Source organism: Oratosquilla oratoria, chromosome 27, assembly GCF_046742065.1.
Source record: "Oratosquilla oratoria isolate Oo_2021 chromosome 27, ASM4674206v1, whole genome shotgun sequence".
Lineage (NCBI taxonomy): Eukaryota > Metazoa > Arthropoda > Malacostraca > Stomatopoda > Squillidae > Oratosquilla > Oratosquilla oratoria.
Window position 1 is genome coordinate 47,575,888 of NC_134803.1, and position 21,380 is coordinate 47,597,267.

General features: G+C 39.7%; 1 protein-coding gene across 6 annotated transcripts in view; it reads right to left on the minus strand.

Moving 5' to 3' along the window:
• Positions 1–9,064: 9,064 nt before the first annotated feature.
• The window catches only part of LOC143040020 (uncharacterized), a 29,041-nt gene continuing 16,725 nt past the window's right edge, over positions 9,065–21,380 (minus strand). For all 6 annotated transcript variants that reach the window (XM_076210557.1, XM_076210556.1, XM_076210558.1 and 3 more), the window contains 2 exons: positions 11,396–11,541; positions 9,065–11,311 (listed from right to left, as the gene is read on the minus strand). In XM_076210557.1, the coding sequence (XP_076066672.1) occupies positions 11,129–11,311; positions 11,396–11,541 (329 nt within the window). In that variant the 3' untranslated portion in view covers positions 9,065–11,128. The remainder of the gene's footprint in view (positions 11,312–11,395; positions 11,542–21,380) is intronic.

Here is a 21,380-nt window from a genome sequence, read left to right on the forward strand (position 1 = left end):
CTCATATATATATATATGTATATATATATTTTTTTTTTTTTTACTCAACCTTATGGATCTAAAGGTCTGTCGGCATGTTCCGCCTTTGTAATCTTTTGTAATTTGTTATAAATTATGCATTTTAACTTTAGTAGCTAGGAGTGAGACCCTTTTTACAGAGTATAAGGATTTATGATTCAGAAAAAAAAAATTGCCCCAAAAATTAAAGCATTCCATCCTCTTTGGAACACAAAACACGAAAACAGACAACTACAAACTATACGTGACAATAGTATATACAAATCAAGATCTGATGACGTGTAATAAAAGACAGGTCACGTGACCAAACGATATCCACTAAATCATAAATACCAGATGTTCACAAGGGCAACATCCAGAACAGTCATAAAATTGCGTTTTATTTTTCATCCCGATTTACTTTTATTTTGGCCTTAAACTGTCCGTCTATATCACGTAATGAACAGAAAAACTTGAATGAATACCAATCCACGGCATATTTATGAACAAATTACGCCAGTAGTCTGTGATAGTAAAAAAAGAATGAAGTTACTCTTACATAGCAGGAGGAAACTTTTGGCATGCGACGCTAGGGACAGCACTAGATGGTGTTGAAGTACCTTAGAGTCTAGCAATCCTCCAGCATACATATAAACTGTGGATTGTTTAGTGTGGCTCAAAATTTGTGACTTTTCTATGTACACTGAGTATCTTGTGCGCATCTGCTATGAACAACAGCCAACAGGGCTGCCAGGATTTCGGGTAAATATGATTAAAAATAGTAAATCTAAATTACAACTACTTAAAAATAACAAACACAATTATTTAAAATGTGTTATGAATCATGCCCCCAATAAAATTACAATCCCTCCGAACGTGTACGTACTGTGTATGAAAGGAAATGCAGCCACACACTTCTGCAGCAACCACCAAAGCACAGATTGGGCAGAGAAATACACTTTTTGATGCCCGAGACAAGGAATCTGACGAACGTTGCCACCTTCTATTGCACAATTTCGCTGTGCAGTTCAAGATAACCGCATTCAATGTGAACCCCATATTTCAATCACACTCTAAAAACGTATGTGAAAATGTTTCGTAGATGCAGTGCTCTTATCTATGTGGGGTTCAGCAGTGTCGAATATACGCTAAGGCGCAATTGTTCTATAGGTTGTTAGTTGCTCCAGAATTCATCTCTGAAAGTATTTTTTCACGCAGAGCGTTATAATAATTCTTTTTCATAAGTCTGTGGCTTGGACATTTTCTAAATAGCTCACAGTGACGTGATACAATGATGGAGTATACACTATCAACCTTCCGGAATCCAACAACAAAGATGACTGACGCAGCAAAGCCAAAAACGTTCTGAATATTGCCTAAACGTTTTGGTTGTCCACAGGTCTAAGTTAGTTGGCCTGGCACAATGGGGTTTGGCGAAATATATGTTTCGTTTATTTGGGAGACTACGGTTCATTTCCACCCGAAGTGTAGGCACTGAAGAAATATATGGACCATTAGTAATTATGTATAATGTCTCATTTACAACTAATTTAAGAAGATAAGTACCGATCTTTCGGTAGCCTCACGGACTGTCTGGCACCACATCCTCTTGGTCCAATAGAATGTGGTTTACAAATATATAATTAGGACGCTTTCGACCATACTTTATGCTGGCCTGGTGTATCCACCTCCTCCTCCCTAACGCCACCATACCCCACCTCCCCGTCACTCAACTTACTATACGTTCGTGCTCTGTTTTCCCTCGCACGTGTGAGATTGAGACGGGATTTGTAAACAAAACACCACGCAAGGTAAGGTTTCGGTTAGCAAAGGGGTTCCCAAACTTTTCAGCTCATCGACCCCCTAGTAAAGTTTAAGAATTTCTATAGACCCCCAAACTATTAATTCACGAATTATGTCAGTTTATTATTATTAATGCTAATAATGTCATTATTATAGTTGTTATTATCCTTATTATTATTGTTATCATTACTATTATTACTTTTATTATTGTTACAAGCCGCGGGCTTCGCCCTCCTCGGCTTCGCCGGGAGCTTGGCTGCGCAAACAGCGGCCTACGGCCGCAGATTTCCGCGCTCTAATCCCTCGTTTTCCCCCTCGGCCTCGGCCTCGGGGCGGAACCCCAACACGGGATCCCCAGCACGAAGAAGAACGCGGAGAAGAACACGAAGTAGAATGCGAAGAAGAACGCGAGGAAGAAGAACGCGAAGAAGAAGAACGCGAGGAAGAAGAACGTGAGGAAAAAGAACGCGAAGGAAAACGCGAGGAAGAAGAACGCGAAGAAGAAAAAGAAGAAGAAGAAGAAAAAGAAGAAGAAGAACGCGAAGAAGAAGAAGAAGAAGAAGAAGAAGAAGAAGAAGAAAAAGAAGAAGAATACCACCTGATCCCGACTTACCCAAGCGCTTTTTCAAGAATATTTTTAGGACAAAGTGTCACCGTAATACCACCTGTCCCCGACTTCCACAGCGTTTTTTTTTTTTTTATATATAGAAGAATACAAGCCGCGGGCTTCGCCCGCGAAGAAGAACGCGAAAAGTACGTGAAGAAAAACGCGAAGAAGAACGCGAGGAAGAAGAAGAAGAAGAAGAACTCGAAGAATAAGAAGAACGCGAAGAAGAAGAAGAAGAAGAGGAACGCGAAGAAGAAGAAGAAGAAGAAGAAGAAGAAGAAGAAGAAGAAGAAGAAGAAGAAGAAGAAAGAAGAACGCGAAGAAGAAGAAGAATACCACCTGACCCCGATTTGCCCAAGCGCTTTTTCAAGAATATTTTTAGGACAAAGTGTCACCGTAATACCACCTGTCCCCGACTTCCACAGCGTTTTTTTAGGAGAATATTTTTATTTAGACTTAGACAAGCCGCGGGCTTCGCCCTCCCCGGCTTCGCCGGGGACTTGCCTGTGCAAACAGCGGCCTACGGCCGCAGCTTTCCGCGCTCTAATCCCTCGTTCTCCCCTTCGCCCTCGGCCTCGGGGCGGAACCCCAACACGGGATCCCCAGCACGAAGAAGAACGCGAGGAAGAAGAACGCGAAGAAGAACACGAAGTAAAATGCGAAGAAGAATGCGAAGAAGAACGCGAAGAAAAACGCGAAGAAGAACGCGAGGAAGAAGAAGAAGAGGAACGCGAAGAAGAATACCACCTGACCCCGACTTGCCCAAGCGCTTTTTCAAGAATATTTTTAGGACAAAGTGTCACCGTAATACCACCTGTCCCCGACTTCCACAGCGTTTTTTAGAAGAATATTTTTATTTAGACTTAGATTTTTATTTAGACTTAGATTATTATAATTATAATTATCAATAGTGTTATCATCATCATTTTGATCCGTTATAAAAGGGCTAAATGACAACATTTATCAAGGCGACGGCGTTCCAATAATGATACAGACACTTTCACATATACATAACCATAAGCGTTTTAGAATAAATATTTATGTTGATAAGAGGTAAAGGGAACACGGGCTGAGGGAATAAAAGTATTTCCCTCAGCCCGTGTTCCCTTTACCTCCTATCTACATTCGTCACAATGTATACACATAAATATTTATATCATATATTCTTTATTATATTACTATAAGTAATATTCAAGCCAATAATATTACACAAGCTCATTATCTTGATGTTCATTCACGATGTGGTTGTGTGTATGTGAGATTCTCCCTATATGCACAGAATGGGGAGAATTTTCGACTCAGAGTGAACTGACATGGTTTTTCTTTAAGTTTAGATATTGGTTGGTTGATTATTCTCACTCTTTCAGTACGGGAAGAGAACAGGGTCATTTCATGCTAACCATTTAATTGTAAAGACTGCCTTTCGAGCCCATAGCAATCTACTGACCCCCTTTCAACCCCTTGGGTGGTTTCATCGACCCCCTAGCAATCTACTGACCCCCTTTCGACCCCTTAGCTATTTGTCGACCCCTTGGATGGTCTCATCGACCCCCAAGGGTCGATATCGACCACTTTGGGAAACCCTGGGTTAGCGTTTGAAAACCCGAGTCATTTTAATGAGTCGATTTACCTAGTCTGTCAGCAGCCTGCATGTTGCAACGGACCAAGTACATGTGCCAGCCAAGCTTAGGATGAATGTTGGTAATTATTTAATTCCTGTATAATATTTATGATTTGGTACCTGCATTATGACTGTTATATTTGATCTTTAAAGCCCGGAAGTAAGCGATTCCTCAAGAAAAGTTTCTGTTCAGTCAGCTGCACCCGACCCCGAGTAACCAATCCGTGAGTGGGGAGGCAACGGTCATTGACCGGGGCCCATCGAATCTGCCGGGAATGTTTTCAATCGCTTGAAGCGAGCGCTACATTTTTATCACCCTCACTGCCCCGAGTCCCAAATTCATGGCCAGAATACATAGCCTGGAGGCCAGGTATGAAAGATGGTGTGTGTTCGTACAAATGCATATGCCACGGCCTGGTATTTCATATGCAAACCTCCCGTGCGGATTCAATCGGTCCCCACGGAATTTGTTTGCATGCGGAGCTGATACCCAATCGGGCCTCAACTTTGTCGGTGGTCCGAAACTGTTCGTACATGAACGCAGGGTGTGTTCACGGTATGACTACAACAGTAACGGCCCAAGGCAAAAGGAAACTAAACAGCTGCATAGAGCCCCCAAGAGCGTTTGGAAAATATTAAATTAATTGAAATTGGAAAATAAAAAAATATATTAAAACCCCATTTAGAACCTCTACTGCGATCGCAACCTTCCCTCCTCACCTTACAGGAATTCATTGGTATGACATACGGTTGATGCAATTTGCATTTATTTCACGAAATGAAAAATGACAAATGCTAATGGATGCCCTTCGATTCTCTGACAGACAACTGTACGTACACGTTTCAATACCCACTTCACATACATATCACATAGATACGTGTATACATATATCAGTGTGACTGGCTTCTACAACTTCAATTGACCACCGAATTGGCTGGATGTATGATGCTGAAGCATAGTGTGAATTTACTACTATATGGTTGGGAAAAATCCAAAATGGCGCTAGTATGATGTAACTGGATGCTGCAGATTACATTGGGTGTGTGTGTTAGTGATGCATTTATAGTGCATGAAATGATCAAACACAATTGGTAGTTAAGAACTGGTGGTGGTGATAGTAGTCAGGGGGACCCCCACCCCCAGATTGTCCAGCATTGCAATGACAATACCCGGAGGAACCAAGCAGTATTATGCGTGATATGGCCAGTACACATACCACTCCGAACCACTGACGTATGTATATTGTTAGGATGTAAACAAATACCAAGTGAACGAGTTAGAGGAAACGAGGGCTCGATATAATTGATTAAATAAAAGTCGTTCGATTTAAACGAGTCACCCGCGAAATTACATCAATAGTTTCGGGCGTCATACATCCAAGACAAGTGCTGCAGAATTTAGCAGAAAAACGACGCGGAGGCAGCTCTAGTAAAGAATTCTCCCCCAAATACCTTGTCAGAGTTATCTGGCATCCTAAATATATCACTGCTATAGTACATTGGATATATCCCTACTCATCACCCACTATGGAACTCTATACCCGTTATGAGTCATTTACATGCGAAACTGCACACCCCTTTCCCGTGGTGCCTTTGCCCACCCCGCCTTTCATAGCTTATTCCCACTGTGGCTCAGACTCCAGTCATTGTTTTTGTACCTCGATTTACCAATCTTTGCACTTATTATACATACATATATATATATATATATATATATATATATATAAATATATATATATATATATATATATATAATATATATATATATATATATATATATATTGTACTCTGTAGTAATGGCATTTTGAACCCTCTCGAGAGATTTTTTTTTATTTGTTTGTTTATTCATTTTTGTTAATGCAATGTGTTTCATGACTTGATCAAGATGTTATAAAGAATTTTAGCCAACTCCCCTAGAAGGATGAAAAGGCCACAAGGATATACATATTTGTTATGAACTATGGGCCTGAAACAATTCCAAAACTCCTAGATTGATTTTCTTAAATATATATTATAATGTCCTTTGTCCATAATTCCTCCCTTTTTCTATCTTCTTTACAACTCTTAGGCACAATATTGAGCCCCAAGGATAGAAGCACTGATAGGCTCTTTCACTGGGTACCACTTTCTGCAATGGAACCATCCATGAGAATCTGTATGGCCACATCCACACTGTGCCCCATGACCATGGTGGTGTTAGTGGCGCTGTTGAAAATCGAGGTTTTCAACACTGCTAAGCTGTTTTAGACCATTTCTATTTGATGGACATGCAGATCTGGGCAGTTCCAGTTCAGCCTTTGTTGAAAATGATTGTATGCGACACATACTCCATCATGGCCATTGGTCGGCAGCCTGCAGTTGGGCAATAGTAATTTTTTTCTGTAATTTCTGTGATCAGCAGCAAATTACTTTCATTTAGAAATAGATTATACAGTGGTATATTTGTAAAATAGGAGGTATACATTTATGGTTTTAGTGGTCTCTCAGCCAAGAATCCTGGCAAAATGAAACAAAACATTTAGTAGCTGAAAACTCAACCTGTGACTTTTAGTATTTATCAAATTTAATTTTATGTAAACTAAACTTTAAGTGAGGGCTGACAATAAAATGAATACTTGTTTTTTCATCATATATATACCAAAGGCTTTTCCCCCCTTATAAGGGAGGTACCCAAAAAATGAAGGCCTAAAAACCACTCCCATCCATTCCATCCCTATCACACTCCACTCCCCTCCACCCTCTTATCTTGGCACCACCTGGATGATGGGTCATCCCTGCATCTTGTCCACCACCCTGGGTCAGGAGCAGTGTTGCAAGACACAGCAAGGCCGCATTATTAAATCAGCGACCCCCCTCTCTCCATCCCCTCATGCAGAAAAGGAGAAGATGGGGAGAAATCCCTTCGGGCTGCATCAAATTTTTCTCACACATATTCCCTCACCCCCATTCCACCTCATGCATCACAGCATCATCCATATACAACCATTCTCCATTCACCCCTGTCTTCTGTCCTCTCTCATCCTTCCTCAACAGACATTCCCCTCTTTCCCAAAGCTTCTTTTACCCCATCCATCCATCTCATCCTAGGTCGCCCTCTCATGTTCACTCCTTCCACACCTCTTTTACTAGTCTTTCTTCCCTCATTCTTTCCATATGTCCAAACCATCACAATACTCTTTCATCCACCCTATCTCCCAACTCCCTTTCCACCCGTTCTCCTCCTCACCTTCTCATTTCTCACTATCTAGCCTAGTAACCCCTATCATACACCTCATCTCAAACACATTCAAACTCCTTCTCTCCTCCTCCCTTACATTCCATGTTTCTGTCCCATACAGTGCTGTTGGCATAACCACTCCTTCATACAACCTCCTCTTAGCATCTATTCCCAAATGTCTATTTCTCATTACACTTTTTAATCCCCCAAGGCATTTACTAATTTCTCTCAATCTACATTCTACCTCCACCTCCACACCTCTTTTATTAGTCTTTCTTCCCTCATTCTTTCCATATGTCCAAACCATCCCAATACTCTTTCATCCACCCATCTCCCAACTCCCTTTCCACCCGTTCTCCTCCTCACCTTCTCATTTCTCACTCATACACCTCATCTCAAACACATTCAAACTCCTTCTCTCTTCCATTCCATATTTCTGTCCCATACAGTGCTGTTGGCACAACCACTCCTTCATACAATCTCCCTCTTAACATCCATTCCCAAATGTCTATTTCTATTTACACTTTTTAATCCCCCAAGGCATTTACCAGTACTCGCTTCTCTCAATCTACATTCTACCTCCACCTCCACTCCTGCCACATTTGCACCCAAGTATCTAAAAATATGCACTTCCTCCAGTCTCTCTCCCTTAAAACTCACCTCCAGTCTGCTGTCACTTTCTCCCCTTGTAAATCTCATCACCTTTTACCCACATTTATCTTCAACTTCCTTCTTTCACACTTTCCCAAACTGTCACTAATTTCCTTAATCCCGCTACAAGTGTAGATCTTCCTTACTGCCTTCTCTTCCATTGTCATCTCTCCATCTGCACCTTTTACCTTTTCTTCTCTACTTGATTCACCTCCTCCTCTTAATTTCTTTCCAAAACATCTTTTTATCACTTTTAAGAATTTTGTTATACTCTTACTCCATTTCACAGCTGCTCTCCTCTTTGCCTCCTTTATCTCATGTTTTACTTCTTTTCATCATACAGATCAATGTAGATAATAGAAATTACAATTATTAATGCAATTTTTTTTTTTTTGTGAATCAGTCTTTGAATAATATAAATTCTTATCTTTGTTAATGAGCAGAGCCTATTTCCTTTATATTTATACATTTAAATACATATTGGCAATGGAATTGTTTTCTAAATATAATTTAACTCAATTTCAATTATGAAGTATGAAATAATGAATTCTAATGATTTTTTATTTCATAAATCAATGTGTGCATGTTTGTTGAAAGTTACCATTGTCCTTTACAGGTCTTTGAGAAAATCAGTCTGCATTATAACTTTCTTTCTAGTTTATTTTTTGTAGCACACAGAGCTACAATGCTTCACAGTAGGGTTTCCATGTCAAGGAGCTTGTCAGTGCCCAGCCTTCCTTTCCCAATGCATTGAGGTGACTGGCATCCTTTCTCTTGAAGCTGCATTCATTCCTCATGCCCAATCAGTGTGGACACTTAGCTCAGCATTCAACACACCTGCTACATTCAGATTTGAATGAGGCATAGCATGGACAGGGCTTTAGTTATTCTGTGGGATGGGCAATGAGAATAATCCCCTCCTGTACATTTTATAAACTCGCCAGCTCTGTACTGTCCCCAGGGAATAGGAAAACCCTACTTATGAGGCTGAATTTGCACCCTTCTACATCTATTTTTACTTTCTTTAATCATCCCTTCTGGCATCTTGTCATTATGTTCTTTTCAAATATTTACATTAGTTTTCATCACATTTCATTACCAGACACCCTTCTTCTGCATATCAAATCCTTTAGCTTATGCTTAAAGAGGATAATAAAAAAGGCCCATGCAGTGTTAAAATATACATTCAACATTTTATTGCAGTCAGGTGAACACAAGTTGAAGTTTGGCAATAGTACTGGAAGAGACCCAACAACAAAAATGTGCCAACACATTAATTCTATAACTGTCTTCTAACTGTGGAAACAAGACAATAAGGAGGAGCATGATTAGTGTAATGGCTCATACCAAGAACGGATGTTTTACAAAATTTAAATTCTTTTAGACTCCTAACTTTGCTAGTATCTATGAATTTGAATCTGTGTCTAGATAACCCATCTGGATTGAGCTTCTCCGCAGTTAACAAGAACCTCTCACTGGAGCAGCGAGATAAGTGAAACCCTGTCAAATAAAGCTGAAAATAGCTAAACAGTTCAAGGTTTGGCTATGACTATAAGACAAGTTCAACACTAATTAAAGTTTTTCTAGTAATAGTGTAATCTGTTGAATATGCAATTCTAACTGAATACTAAAGGACTAAAGGGCTTGGAAAATAAAGAAATAATAAGAATTCAAAGGTTGCATATCTTCACTAAACCTGCCACCAGAAAATGGTGGCACTAACTGGATCAAACACTTGAAGTGTTGATAAAATATGATATTCTTAATTCTTCTTACATTCCCCCGATATATCACTGCAGAATATGATACTTATAAACACTTGAAGTAAAACAAAATAACCACATCTACCACATACACCAGGAGTAGATTTACATTAAATTTCTGAGCTGACAATTGTACAAAATAGTATACAATTAATTCACTTCACCAGATTCTGGGAATTACAATTAAGTAGACAAGCAAACAGCTTCTCTGTAGAATAAAACTTCTTTACTGATGCTTTGATACCACTACCATTAGTGGTAAAACCTATGCAATATTCCTAGTGTGAATCACCTGAAGTTTCAATTCTAATTTCAAGTACTTGCTTCACACTTCATGGGGGAAGTTCAGCTACTGATGGGATTTCTGCAAGTGTCCAGAGGTTTAAAAGGTAAACCTCAAGTACCCTGCTTGAGTAAAAGTATCATGTATTTCTTAACTCAAGCAATGAGGTGTTGACATTGTCCTGCCGAAAGTTATTTTGCCTTGCTCTACATTGTCACTGGTGCCCTGCCCACAACTGTGAAGGTTGTGACATTTGTATTTTGTCCCAATACTTGAGGAGACTGCCATCTGTACTTTACCCAAAACTCTCTGAGGAGTGTTCCTTTGGTATTACTCTAAAGTTAAGCCATCTGCTGTGATACAGATTTTTAGATTTTGTTTTGACTTATGTCAGGATGTTTTATTCAGCATATGGAAGGACCTCATGCTGAATGGGTTTAAAGTTATCTCAGGTATTCCTTTCACTGCAGTGTTTTCATTGTAAAATAACCTTTTTTTTTCCAGATGAGGGTAATTCCTCAGTGAAATTTTATTGTAGGATTTGCGAGTAGTATCACCTCTTTGTTTTGAGTTTTGGAATTATTTATAAATTCATCACAAGTTTTATGAATACATGTTATCAAGCTTCAACTTTGTATCAAGTGACAGCTGATATCCTCCGTTGAAGCACCACCTAGTTATGGCACTAGACGTGTTTTACTGTCAACCCACTGATTTAAAAGAAAGAAACAAAGAAAGAAGAAGAAGAAGAAGGAAAAAAAAAAAAAAAAAAAAAAAATTATTGCATGTCCTGGGGTCTAACTAATGTTTCTTATAACTCTGGACCATTAATTTTAATTTTTGTTTACACGTACTAATGCCCTTAGAAAATTAGCAAACAATATATAAAAAAAGTTCCTACTGAAAAATGTCAAATTTGATAGATAATTTTGTTAACTTAATGAATTTGGAGACCAAAACCAATTGAATGTAACTGACAGCCTCCTCCTGTTACTTGTCTTTGACACACCTGCACAGCAATGGAAGAAACTATGATGCTTACTGCATAATCCTTCTTACTCTCGTATCTACCAATCCCTTGATAGGTAATATCTAATAGCAGCACCCAGATATGTTTAGGAATGACTATTCACTTCAGTCTTGTGGCAACATAATCTTCAAGAATCTTGACCTGTCTCCTCAAGTTTCATGTCATACTAAACAATGCAATTATCAATAGAAAAACATGACCTAAATTATGTCCCTTCTCAGGGCTACAGACAGTGGTAGTGTTAGATTGTCTGCACCAATGCACCATTTCAATCCATTGCACCAAGTCAACAACACACCTTTCCCATCCTCTTGTCTGTCTCCTGGTAACTGTCTCCATCTGTAATGAACCATAGAGAATTATCAAGGCTTACACAGAAGGTATTAGGTTTCCAGCAAAAATTTCAATCCAAAGTTTACTCACCTGCCTAGCCATCTCTGGATCTTGACCTGGAACGTGACCTGGAGCGTGACCTTGACCTCGATCTTCTCCTTGATCTGGACCTTGACCTAGTCCTGTGATGAGATGTGGAACGGCGGCTTGAACGCCTATGTCTACGTGAACGGGACCTGCCAAAGAAACATTGATCAACAAAGAGATAAGATGTCAGACATATCTACAGCTTAAGTATTATGGTCTCAACATTCAACATTACCAGACACAAGCAACATTGGTCATAATTTTGGGAGAAGACAACCAGCATCTCATCGTTTCTGCAAATGACGTGAGTTTTCACTTTCACAGTAGGCTACTGCCTGAGATATGACAGACTCCATGTGTTGTGTATGATACCAAAAACCAGTCCATGTTGCTCAGGTGCACTTCTATGCTGAAACTTACCTGGATCTAAATAATAACAATTTCTTTTTCTTTTGACTGCTGTTGATTTACACAACCATATAACTTTTAATGTCAAACCCTTCCATCAGGCTATTTCTGTCTTCATTCACCTTGTTCTATTTTCACAGAAAGGTCACTGTCTGATTTCAAAGCCAGATAGCTCAACTGCAACATACTGAGCTTGTGCCCTCTAAGTAATAATTTTCAAGCTGTGAAAGGGCAAAAATTTATACAGTACCTGGTTGCTTAAGCACTGCAGCCTCATATCATAGTCCCATAAGGTAACATTTCACAAATTCTTTTCTGAACAAAAATGATGATAAATAAGAAATGGTTTAGATCAAGAATGGTGGCATCACCGAGTCCCACGTTATAGAAGAGTTGTTCAGTCATGGGTGTTTCTGCTTGCCATACCTCAATCTAATTCATAATAACTCCTTCTTTTCCAAAAGTAAACTTAATACTTACACAAGCCGGGAATGAAGGTGATTACAGGCAAGGAAAGTCCATAATAATCAAACAACAAAACTTGAACTACACATCCAGGTCTTCATCTTTCCTTCCCATACACAGGCAGGATGCTGTCTAGCTCTTTGCTTGAAGCGGAATCTACCCATACTATATGGCCTCCTTGGGTACGCTGCCGCCTCAGTGCAAGTGGTAGTAACCCCACAAGTGGAAGCACACAAACACTTGACCATACCAGACTAACCAGGTTGTTCTGCTTTACAAAAGGTGACCAATAACTGCTTAAAAGATACAAATGACATGATATCTGGGATTCCACAGAGCTGGGTGGCAACTAGACCTTCCCCAGGCTTGGTGTGAATCCCCAAAGCTACACTTGTAAAAAAAAATCTGAACAAGTGAAACAACTACAGTCTTATGACTACATGAGCACTACATTGACCTACAGGTACTCCCAGCATGGGTTGTATTTGATCTTTTCTCTTATGAGTATAGATACTATTATTATCTGGGCTTGTGGAAGAAGAAGCAGAAGAAGAAAAAACAAAACAAAATAAAATAAAAATAAAAATCAAACACACACATTACAAATTCAAACTCACTAAATGTGAATTTATATTTTGAAAACAATATAAACAGACATGTGGCAAAGAAGACTACAGTAAATAACCGATACAAACATTTGTGGAAATATTTTCATAGTATTCAACTGTCACTAAAACATATATCAAGATTGCCACTATTATCTAAAGAACATCACTTAGTTACTTGTCTGAAAGGGGTATGAGAAAATGATGTTCAAATTGTTGAATGAGAGTGAGAATTTTCTCTAGGACTTTGGATAGGAAGTTTGTGCGGACAACTGGATGGTAGTTATTTGGTAATCTTTGGTATTTTCCTGGTTTAGAGAGAGGGATGACAGCTTCTCTCCAGGTGGTTGAGAGGATGCCTCATGCCTTTTTAAAAAGTTTAGTGTAAAGGATATGATTGGTTGTACCATAAGTCATAGTGTATGTTTTCGAGACCTGGAGTAGTTGGAAGGTATTATATTCCATCCCTGTGAATGGTCGGTTGTAGTCTTGGAGGGGATTTGGTGTAAAATGATGAAGTTGTGATTTGAGAGCCACCTTTGGGGATATGAATCTGGGCCTGTGGTTTGTTTGGCTATATGTTAGATAGCAAGTCTGCTATTGTTTTGCCCACCTGGGATGACTAAGATATGGTTTAGTGTGTATGTGGGGGGTAGCATATAAGGGATGTTTCATTGACAATCTTTTTAATCTATTTCTTATTATTATTATTTTTTTTTACATTTTGGTGACATGGGTTGGGGAAAGGACTGTTGGTATACAAGTTTGCTTTTAGTTTTGGCGAACTTGGTACATTATTATTTGAATGGCATGGTTTTTTTTTTTTTTTTTTTTTTTTTTTTTTAAGTACGGAGTTCTCCAGAGCTAGATATCTTTGAAGGTGGTGGAAGTAAATTTGCGTTGCTCTATGGGCTGTGATGCAGTCTGGAGTTCATCTGGGAATTAAATGTTGTACTACAGATGGTGCAATTTTCGGAAATGATTGGAGTGGTGATGCTATGTGGTTTGTAAGATTCAATGTTGTATCAACTGTTGGGTATATCTCATATTACTGACTATTCAGTCTAGATCTGTGGACAGGTCAATAGATGTGCAGGTCACTGTTTGGAAGGGCATACCATGGAAGTTTCCTAATATAAGATAGGGGTGGGGTTCACTTATGCAAAAAATGTCTTGCATTTCTCAAGTACTGTTTTTCTGATGTGTGTATGGGGGGGGGGATACAGAGACCTGATGATTATTGGGCAGTGTAGGAAGTCAGGTTGCAGTGGCTTGGAGAAGGGAGGGGAGTGTATGTGATTGTGGTGAAATACCTGGACAGACATGGAATACTGTACCTCTTTATTTAGCTTGGGTAACCAGAGGAGAGGTTAGGTAAGTCAGCTTGTTATGTAGGGGTGTGCCTAGTTGTTTCTTGTAAAGAGTTATAGTCAGGTTTGTATTGCTGGAAGAGCACCCACATTTTCCAAGTTTGGAATAAGATCTCAGCAATTCTGTTGTATGCTGGAGTGCGTTACTATTTGGGTTGAGAGGATATGATGGTTGGTATGTGTTGTGTATCTACTGGCATGGGTGTAAGAATAATTGGTCACTGCAGTTATATTGTTGTTTTGGGGACAACTGGAGGAGTGGAGTTTGGAGATTAATTTGAACTTGACAGGTACTTTTTCATTCCAGCTAGGCGAGAACATGGGGGCAGGGGGTATGAGGCTTGAACAGGATTTGGTATTGTTGTGTATGGCTGAATTTTTGCTTGCACCTCCACATATGAAATTGCATATGCTCCAATGAGAATGGCGGATTGGGCATTTTCATTCAGTTGTTTTGAGGAAGGATGATTTGATGGTGCTTTTTGGGTGGGAAATTTACTGGTGTGGTGGAGTTGATAATCTCCACCACATCTTCTAAGGTTTCTGCTGGAGAACTGTGCCTTTTCTTGAGATGGCAGGATTGTGGGTGCTAGTGTTGGTGAGTTTATGGGTGGGGTCACAATGGGCTAGAAGGGGTAGGAGGTTTTTGAGAATGGTTTCAAAATCTTGCTATCCTTTTTTTATGGAGATGAGGTGAAGACAGCTGCAGGACCTTCAAACAAAATTCATGACAGACACAAGACACCTGGGGAAGTTGAATTTCACTTCCTGTATTGGGCATAATAAAAATTATATACTGAGCAAAGCAAACACAAAAAATGATCTCATGCAATGCAATGATTTTTGTTGTTGGTTAGCCTATGACATTAGTATAACACCAAAGTTATGAAGAAACCAACTTGCTCTCTTGGGTTCCCACCAAAGGACCTCCACCCGGTATTTTGTGCTCATGTGTGCATGCTGTCAGTGCTTTACAGTCTGTGAAGGTGTGCATGACTATGTGAAGCAGCCTGGTAGAGTGGGCAAATATTTTCTTGTGTGTTGTTTAATGAAGCGGCCTTACTGTGGATGTGCTGTGTCTTGCAACACTGTCTTTGACTCAGGGCAGTGGACAAGGTGTAGGGATGACCCATCATCCAAGAGGTGCTAAGATAGGAGGCAGGGTGGAGTGTATTTAGGGATGGAATGGGTGGGAATGGTTTTATGCCTTTTTCTTTTTGGCTACCTCCCTTGTAAGGGGGAAAAAGCCTTGGTATATGTATGTATGTGTTGTTTAATCTTTGTTGGATGTCAAAGTATTGTGTGGTGGTTGCAGCAATCTGTTAAATATCTGTGAAATACACTATTCTGATCAGCTCAGTTTCTGATTTGTCTTTTGGTGGCAGGCGGATGGTCAAGGGCCTTATCATGCTTCAGTTTAGCTAGAACTTGAGTAATGCATGCATAAGCTGTTCATGTTGGCAACTGGTAATTGGATAGTGTTTCATATTGTAATGTAATAGTTCTGGGGTATCTTGAACATGTTTGTTTGTTACTGAGTGGTTTCCAATGTAGTGCAATGGGTGCTGCAGTTTTTGTTTGACATATGCTTAATCAAATGACCCAGGCATTGGACAGGAAATCTGAGGAGCTAAGAAGAGAGGGAGTGGGTGCATGTCTTGACTGGCTACCTCCCTTATTAGGAGGAAGAAGCTCTTGGTACTTTATATATAGATGAATGCTATGTACTGTGTGTTGGACATCTCAAAATACTTGTGGAAATGCACAACTCTAGTCTTCTTGTATGGCTAATCTATGGGTACTGCCTATGTGAGCCTGTGATTATTCCATGTGCTTTGTTCTATGTGACCTGAAATTTGTGGTGTGAGTCTCAGATGGGTGCTGCCCATGCTGGACTGGCATAAACCAGCATTAAACTCGTATACTGTTTATTTATTAGTTTGATGTTACTATCTGTGATGCTATGTGAGGAAAAAGAATTATATGTGTATATATATATATATTATATACATACATACATTATATATATATATATACACACACATATACACATGTATTTATATAACAAAATAAACAGATTTATTAAATCATTGCATGAATCCTGGCAACTTCCTATGCAACTGATAGTGTAACGAAAGGAGGAGGAACTAGAAACAGCAGAGGAAGGTAGTAGTGCAGTAATGTGTGGGAGCATCTTGGGTGGTGCACCTGGCCTCTTTACTAAAGGTAACAAATTAATGTCATGGGACTTTCATTTGTGGTAGCAATACATGGATATCTATTTTTGGCAGAATATGGCTAATGATGTATGAATTTTTATAACATATATTCAGTCATCTAAGATGATACCAAAAATCAATCAGCTAACACGAGAGGGAGGAAAGGGTGGCAGATGGTAGTGGGTTTTGACTCGGCTACCTCCCTAATAAATGTGAAAAAGACCTTGGAATATAGATAGACATTCAATCATACACAATGCATGATGAGGTAAGTTCCTGATATAAAATACATACGTTTACCAAAGGCTTTTTCCACCTTACAAGGGAGGTAGTCAAAAAACAAAGGCATAAAATCCACTCCCACCCATTCCATCCCTATATACTCCACTCCCATCCACCCACCTCCTTCCTATCTTGGCTCCTCCTGGATGATGGGTCATCCCTGCATCTCGCCCACTACCCTGGGTCAGAAGCAGTGTGTGTTGCAAGACACAGCATGCCTGCTTCATTAAATTGGTGACTCCCCCTCTCTGTCCCCTCATGCAGAAATGGAGAATGGGAGAAATCCCTTTGGGCTGCATAAATTTGTTTTTCACACATACTTCCTCACCCCCACCTACTCCCTTTTATGCATCACAGCATCATCCATACACAACCATTCTCCATTCACCTCTTTTGTCTTCTCTCATCCTTCCTCAACAGACATTCCCCTCTTTCCCAATGCTCCTTTGACCCCATCCATCCATGGTTGCCCCCTCATGTTCACTCCTTCTACCTCTGCCTATCACACCTCTTTTACTAATCTTTCTTCACTTATTCTTTCCATGTGTTCAAACCATCCCAATAGTCTTTCATCAACCCTTTCCACCCCCATTCTCCTCCTCACCTCCTCGTTTCTTACTCTGTCCGGCCGAGTAACCCCTATCATACTTCTCAGGTACTCCATCTCAAACATATTCAAACTCCTCCTCTCTTATGTTCCATGTTTCTGCCCCATACAGTGCTGTCAGCACAATCACTCCTTCATATAATCTCCTCTTAGCATCCATTCCCAAATGTCTATTTCTCATTACACTTTTAATCCCCCATGGCATTTACTGTTTCTCAATCTATATTCTACCTACACTTCTCCCTTTCCCGCCACATTTGCACACCAAGTATCTAAAACTATCCACTTCCTCCAGTCTCTCTTCCTTAATACTCACTTCCAGTCTGCTGCCACTTCCTCCCCTTCTACATCTCATCACCTTACTTTTATCCACATTTGTCTTCAACTTCCTTCTTTTGCACACCTTCCCAAACTCTATCACTAACTTCATCAGTCCCTCCTCTGGTCCTGCCACAAGTGCAGTGTTGTCAGCAAACAACAACTGGTTTATTTCCCATTTTCTTTAACCATCTCCAATCCCCAACCCATTACCCTTGCATTTACCTCTCGCACCACCCCATCCATGAATAAATTGAGCAGCCAAGGCAACATAAGACATCCCTGGTGAAGTCCCACCTTTACCTCAAACTACTCACTCTCTCCATTTCTGATTCTAACAGAAGCTTTACTACTCTTGTAAAAACTCCTGACTGCTCTTAAAAGTTTTCCTCCTATCCCATATATCTGCAATAGCTCCAACAGTGTCTTCCCATCTACCCTGTCATAAGCCTTTTCCAAATCCATAAAGGCCCAAAAAAACATCATTACCTTTTCCTAGTTTTCTCACATATCTCTTACCACATAAATATGATCTATGCAACCCCTACCTGTCCTAAATCCACGCTGTTTCTTACCAATTACTCCGTTCCTCTCCTAATCCTCTCAATCAAGACCATAAGCCTTCCCACCTACACTTAATAAACTGATCCCTCTTAAACTACTACACTCACACTCATCTCCTTTTCCCTTGTAAAGTGGAACTATACACACACTCCTCGAGTCCTCTGGCACTCTACCCTCTTTTAAACAAACATTAAACACCTCACCAGCCAGTGCACCATCACTTTTTTTTTTTTTTTACATTTTGCACGACACCCACCCAACCTAGGTGTCTCACTGGTTCTCGTCTTCTTAACAACTACCTTCACTTCATCTTTCCTTGCTCATGACTGTCATTTTCTTAGCACTTCCCACTGCAACTACCTTTCCCTCCCTATCCTCCTTCATATTTAGCAACTCCCTAAAATACTCTGCCCATCTTCCTCTTACTGCCACCTCTTCCATTAATATCTATCTGCACCTTTTTACCTTTTCTTCTCTACTTGATTCACCTCTTCCTCTTTTAATTTCCTTCCAAAACATCTTTTTATTACTTTAAAAAATTTCTGTCATACTCTTACCTCATTTCACATCTGCTCTCCTCTTGGCCTCCTTTATCTTATGCTTTATTTATCTTTTCTTTTCTTTGTACCTCTCACATGATTCTCTTGTCCTATTTTGTAACCAATCTGTGAATGCTCGCTTCTTCTCATCTACAACCTTCTTTGCTTCCTCATCCCACCACTCACTACCTTTCCTTTTATTTCCCACTGTTCTCCTTGTTCCACACTTCATCTTTGCAAACCCTGTACTCCTTTGTTCAAACATCCCCATTCCTCCTCTACTCCTAGTTTTACTCTATCCTTCACTCCCTCCCACTCCTCTCTCAGCTTTTTCTTGTACTCCTTTTCTCTCTCATTTAAGGAGTTCACTTTAAACACCTCCCTACCTTCTGTCCTTTCTCCATCTATCCTCCATTCTCAACCTACCTTCCACCAAAAAATTATTTGATATTCCCCCACTCTCTCCCCTTAGAACATGTACATCCTCAACTCTTCCTACTACCCTACTGGTTACCACTATATAGTCCATTAACTCTCTACCACCCTTCCATCCACCACCCTCTCCTATGTGTACTTATGGGGAAAAAAAGTATATGGGAAATAAATTTGAACGTTTGAATACTTTTCACCACAGGTGGCATTTAACTCCAGCCTAGGTGACCTTGAATCCAGTCTTGGGTGGTATTTCATCACACATTACTGAATTAGGGAAGAAAAGGTGAAAAAGGAGAAAAATAAAGGAAAAATAAGAAAAGCTGCACACAAACTTGGATCACAATAGACTTCAGCCCATTCAGTTTTATTTGGAATATATCCTTAACACCCTGTTAATACACAGATAACTAGTTTTATGGAATGGAAACTTATAGTAAGCAACTGCCATTCCATAGAATTAAACAGGAAGTAACTGAACTATTGCCTGTGATGTATTAGTGTTAGTCAAGTTCCACATCAACTGCAAGAAGGGAGGAAAATGGTTGCTGGTTGCTAGCTTTCCATGTTAAGTGAAGGAATGACAGTCAAAGTTGATCATGGATCTTGTAGCTAATTTAAAGACAAAGTGCCAGTTCTTCAGGAATGTACTTTCTGAGGGAGGTGACGGTGTTGACGAGATCTGAGCACAAAAAGTGGGAGATGCATCTTTTCTGAAATCCACATTATATAGCCATTACAGGCATGTAGCAATCCCGTAGACACACATACATATGTTCATGATTTTGATTATTTGCAAGCAGCCACTAGGACAGGTGATTTCCATGGTAGCAGCACAAGGTGAAAGTGCAGCTGGGAATGAGAGTTCAGAGGCTATCTGCATGTAACTGCAGTATTTTATATACTGTACAGTAGAATATATACATGCAGCAATCTTTACCCTTTAGTGATAAATAGTCCTATCATTTACAGGGGTCTTGGAGAGGGGCAGCAATTATCTGCCAGGTTATCTTGTCTCACTTCTTGTTCCTCCCATTACATCTTCCCACAGGTTCTTTTGTCACATAAAGTTGAGTCTTGCTGGTTTATGTTTCTGTATCTTCTTGGTTCTTTCACCCATTGGGTTATTATGATATTTACTCTCATTCAGCAGCATACTGGCCCCATGATTCAATTCCACCCATCCCATTTCATCTCCCACCTCATGCCAATGTCATTATCACTATATATATGGGATAGTCGTTGGCCAATCAGTTTAGAGCATTACTACTTGGGTGCAAGGTCAATGCCAAGGCATTTCAAGACTGCCTGAATGAGAATGTTTATCTGTAGTAACATGTATTAAATTCCCTGCTTCAATTAAACTTTTATTATATAATAATTGTTGCTTCAAGTTTCACTAATTGTAAACATGCGGCCCCCACCATGGCTGACAATGGTCCTCAGACCCTGACAGAAATCTCTTTAGGAAAAGAAGATAGAAAGTGAAGGAAATATGACTGAAGTTCACAATGATCCTAGGCTTAGTTTTGAGTGGTATGTAGTTCTAAATTGAGGCAATGATGTTGATAGGTTTCAAAGATGGCTGGAAAGATTACTATCTCTGACATCCATCTTGCAAGACCATAATTGTTATGTACCTGTCATTGGTCCCTGGCCTCATGAAAATCACTAGGGAAAAAAATAAAGGAAACAAGGAAAGGAACCGAGAGATTAAAAAGAGAATGAAGTTGTGTGTTATTATTTTCCTTCAGACTAACCCCTTACCTCATACTGGACACTAACCTGCTTCATGATCACAATGCCCTTTTGTCTCATCAAGTGCATGTCAGATACTCACTTCCATTTCTTCCATCAAAAAGACCATGTTATTTTAGTGCAGTGATTTGCTTCCAGTGATTTATGGTGAAAAATGCTGTGATACATATAAGCTTAACACACTGTAGCAACAAAAGCAATTGCAAAATATTACCACAGACAGGTTTCATTTCTACAGTCAGTCAGACAAGACAGACACAGACAAGGCTGAGGCATGTACAGACACATAGAAAGATAGGCAGACAGACACACACACAAAATTATATAACTGAAGAGTAAGAGACAGGATCCCATGAGCATTACTTTCCTGTAAACTACAATTTGGTAAATATACATACACAAAAGACCAACATTAATAATT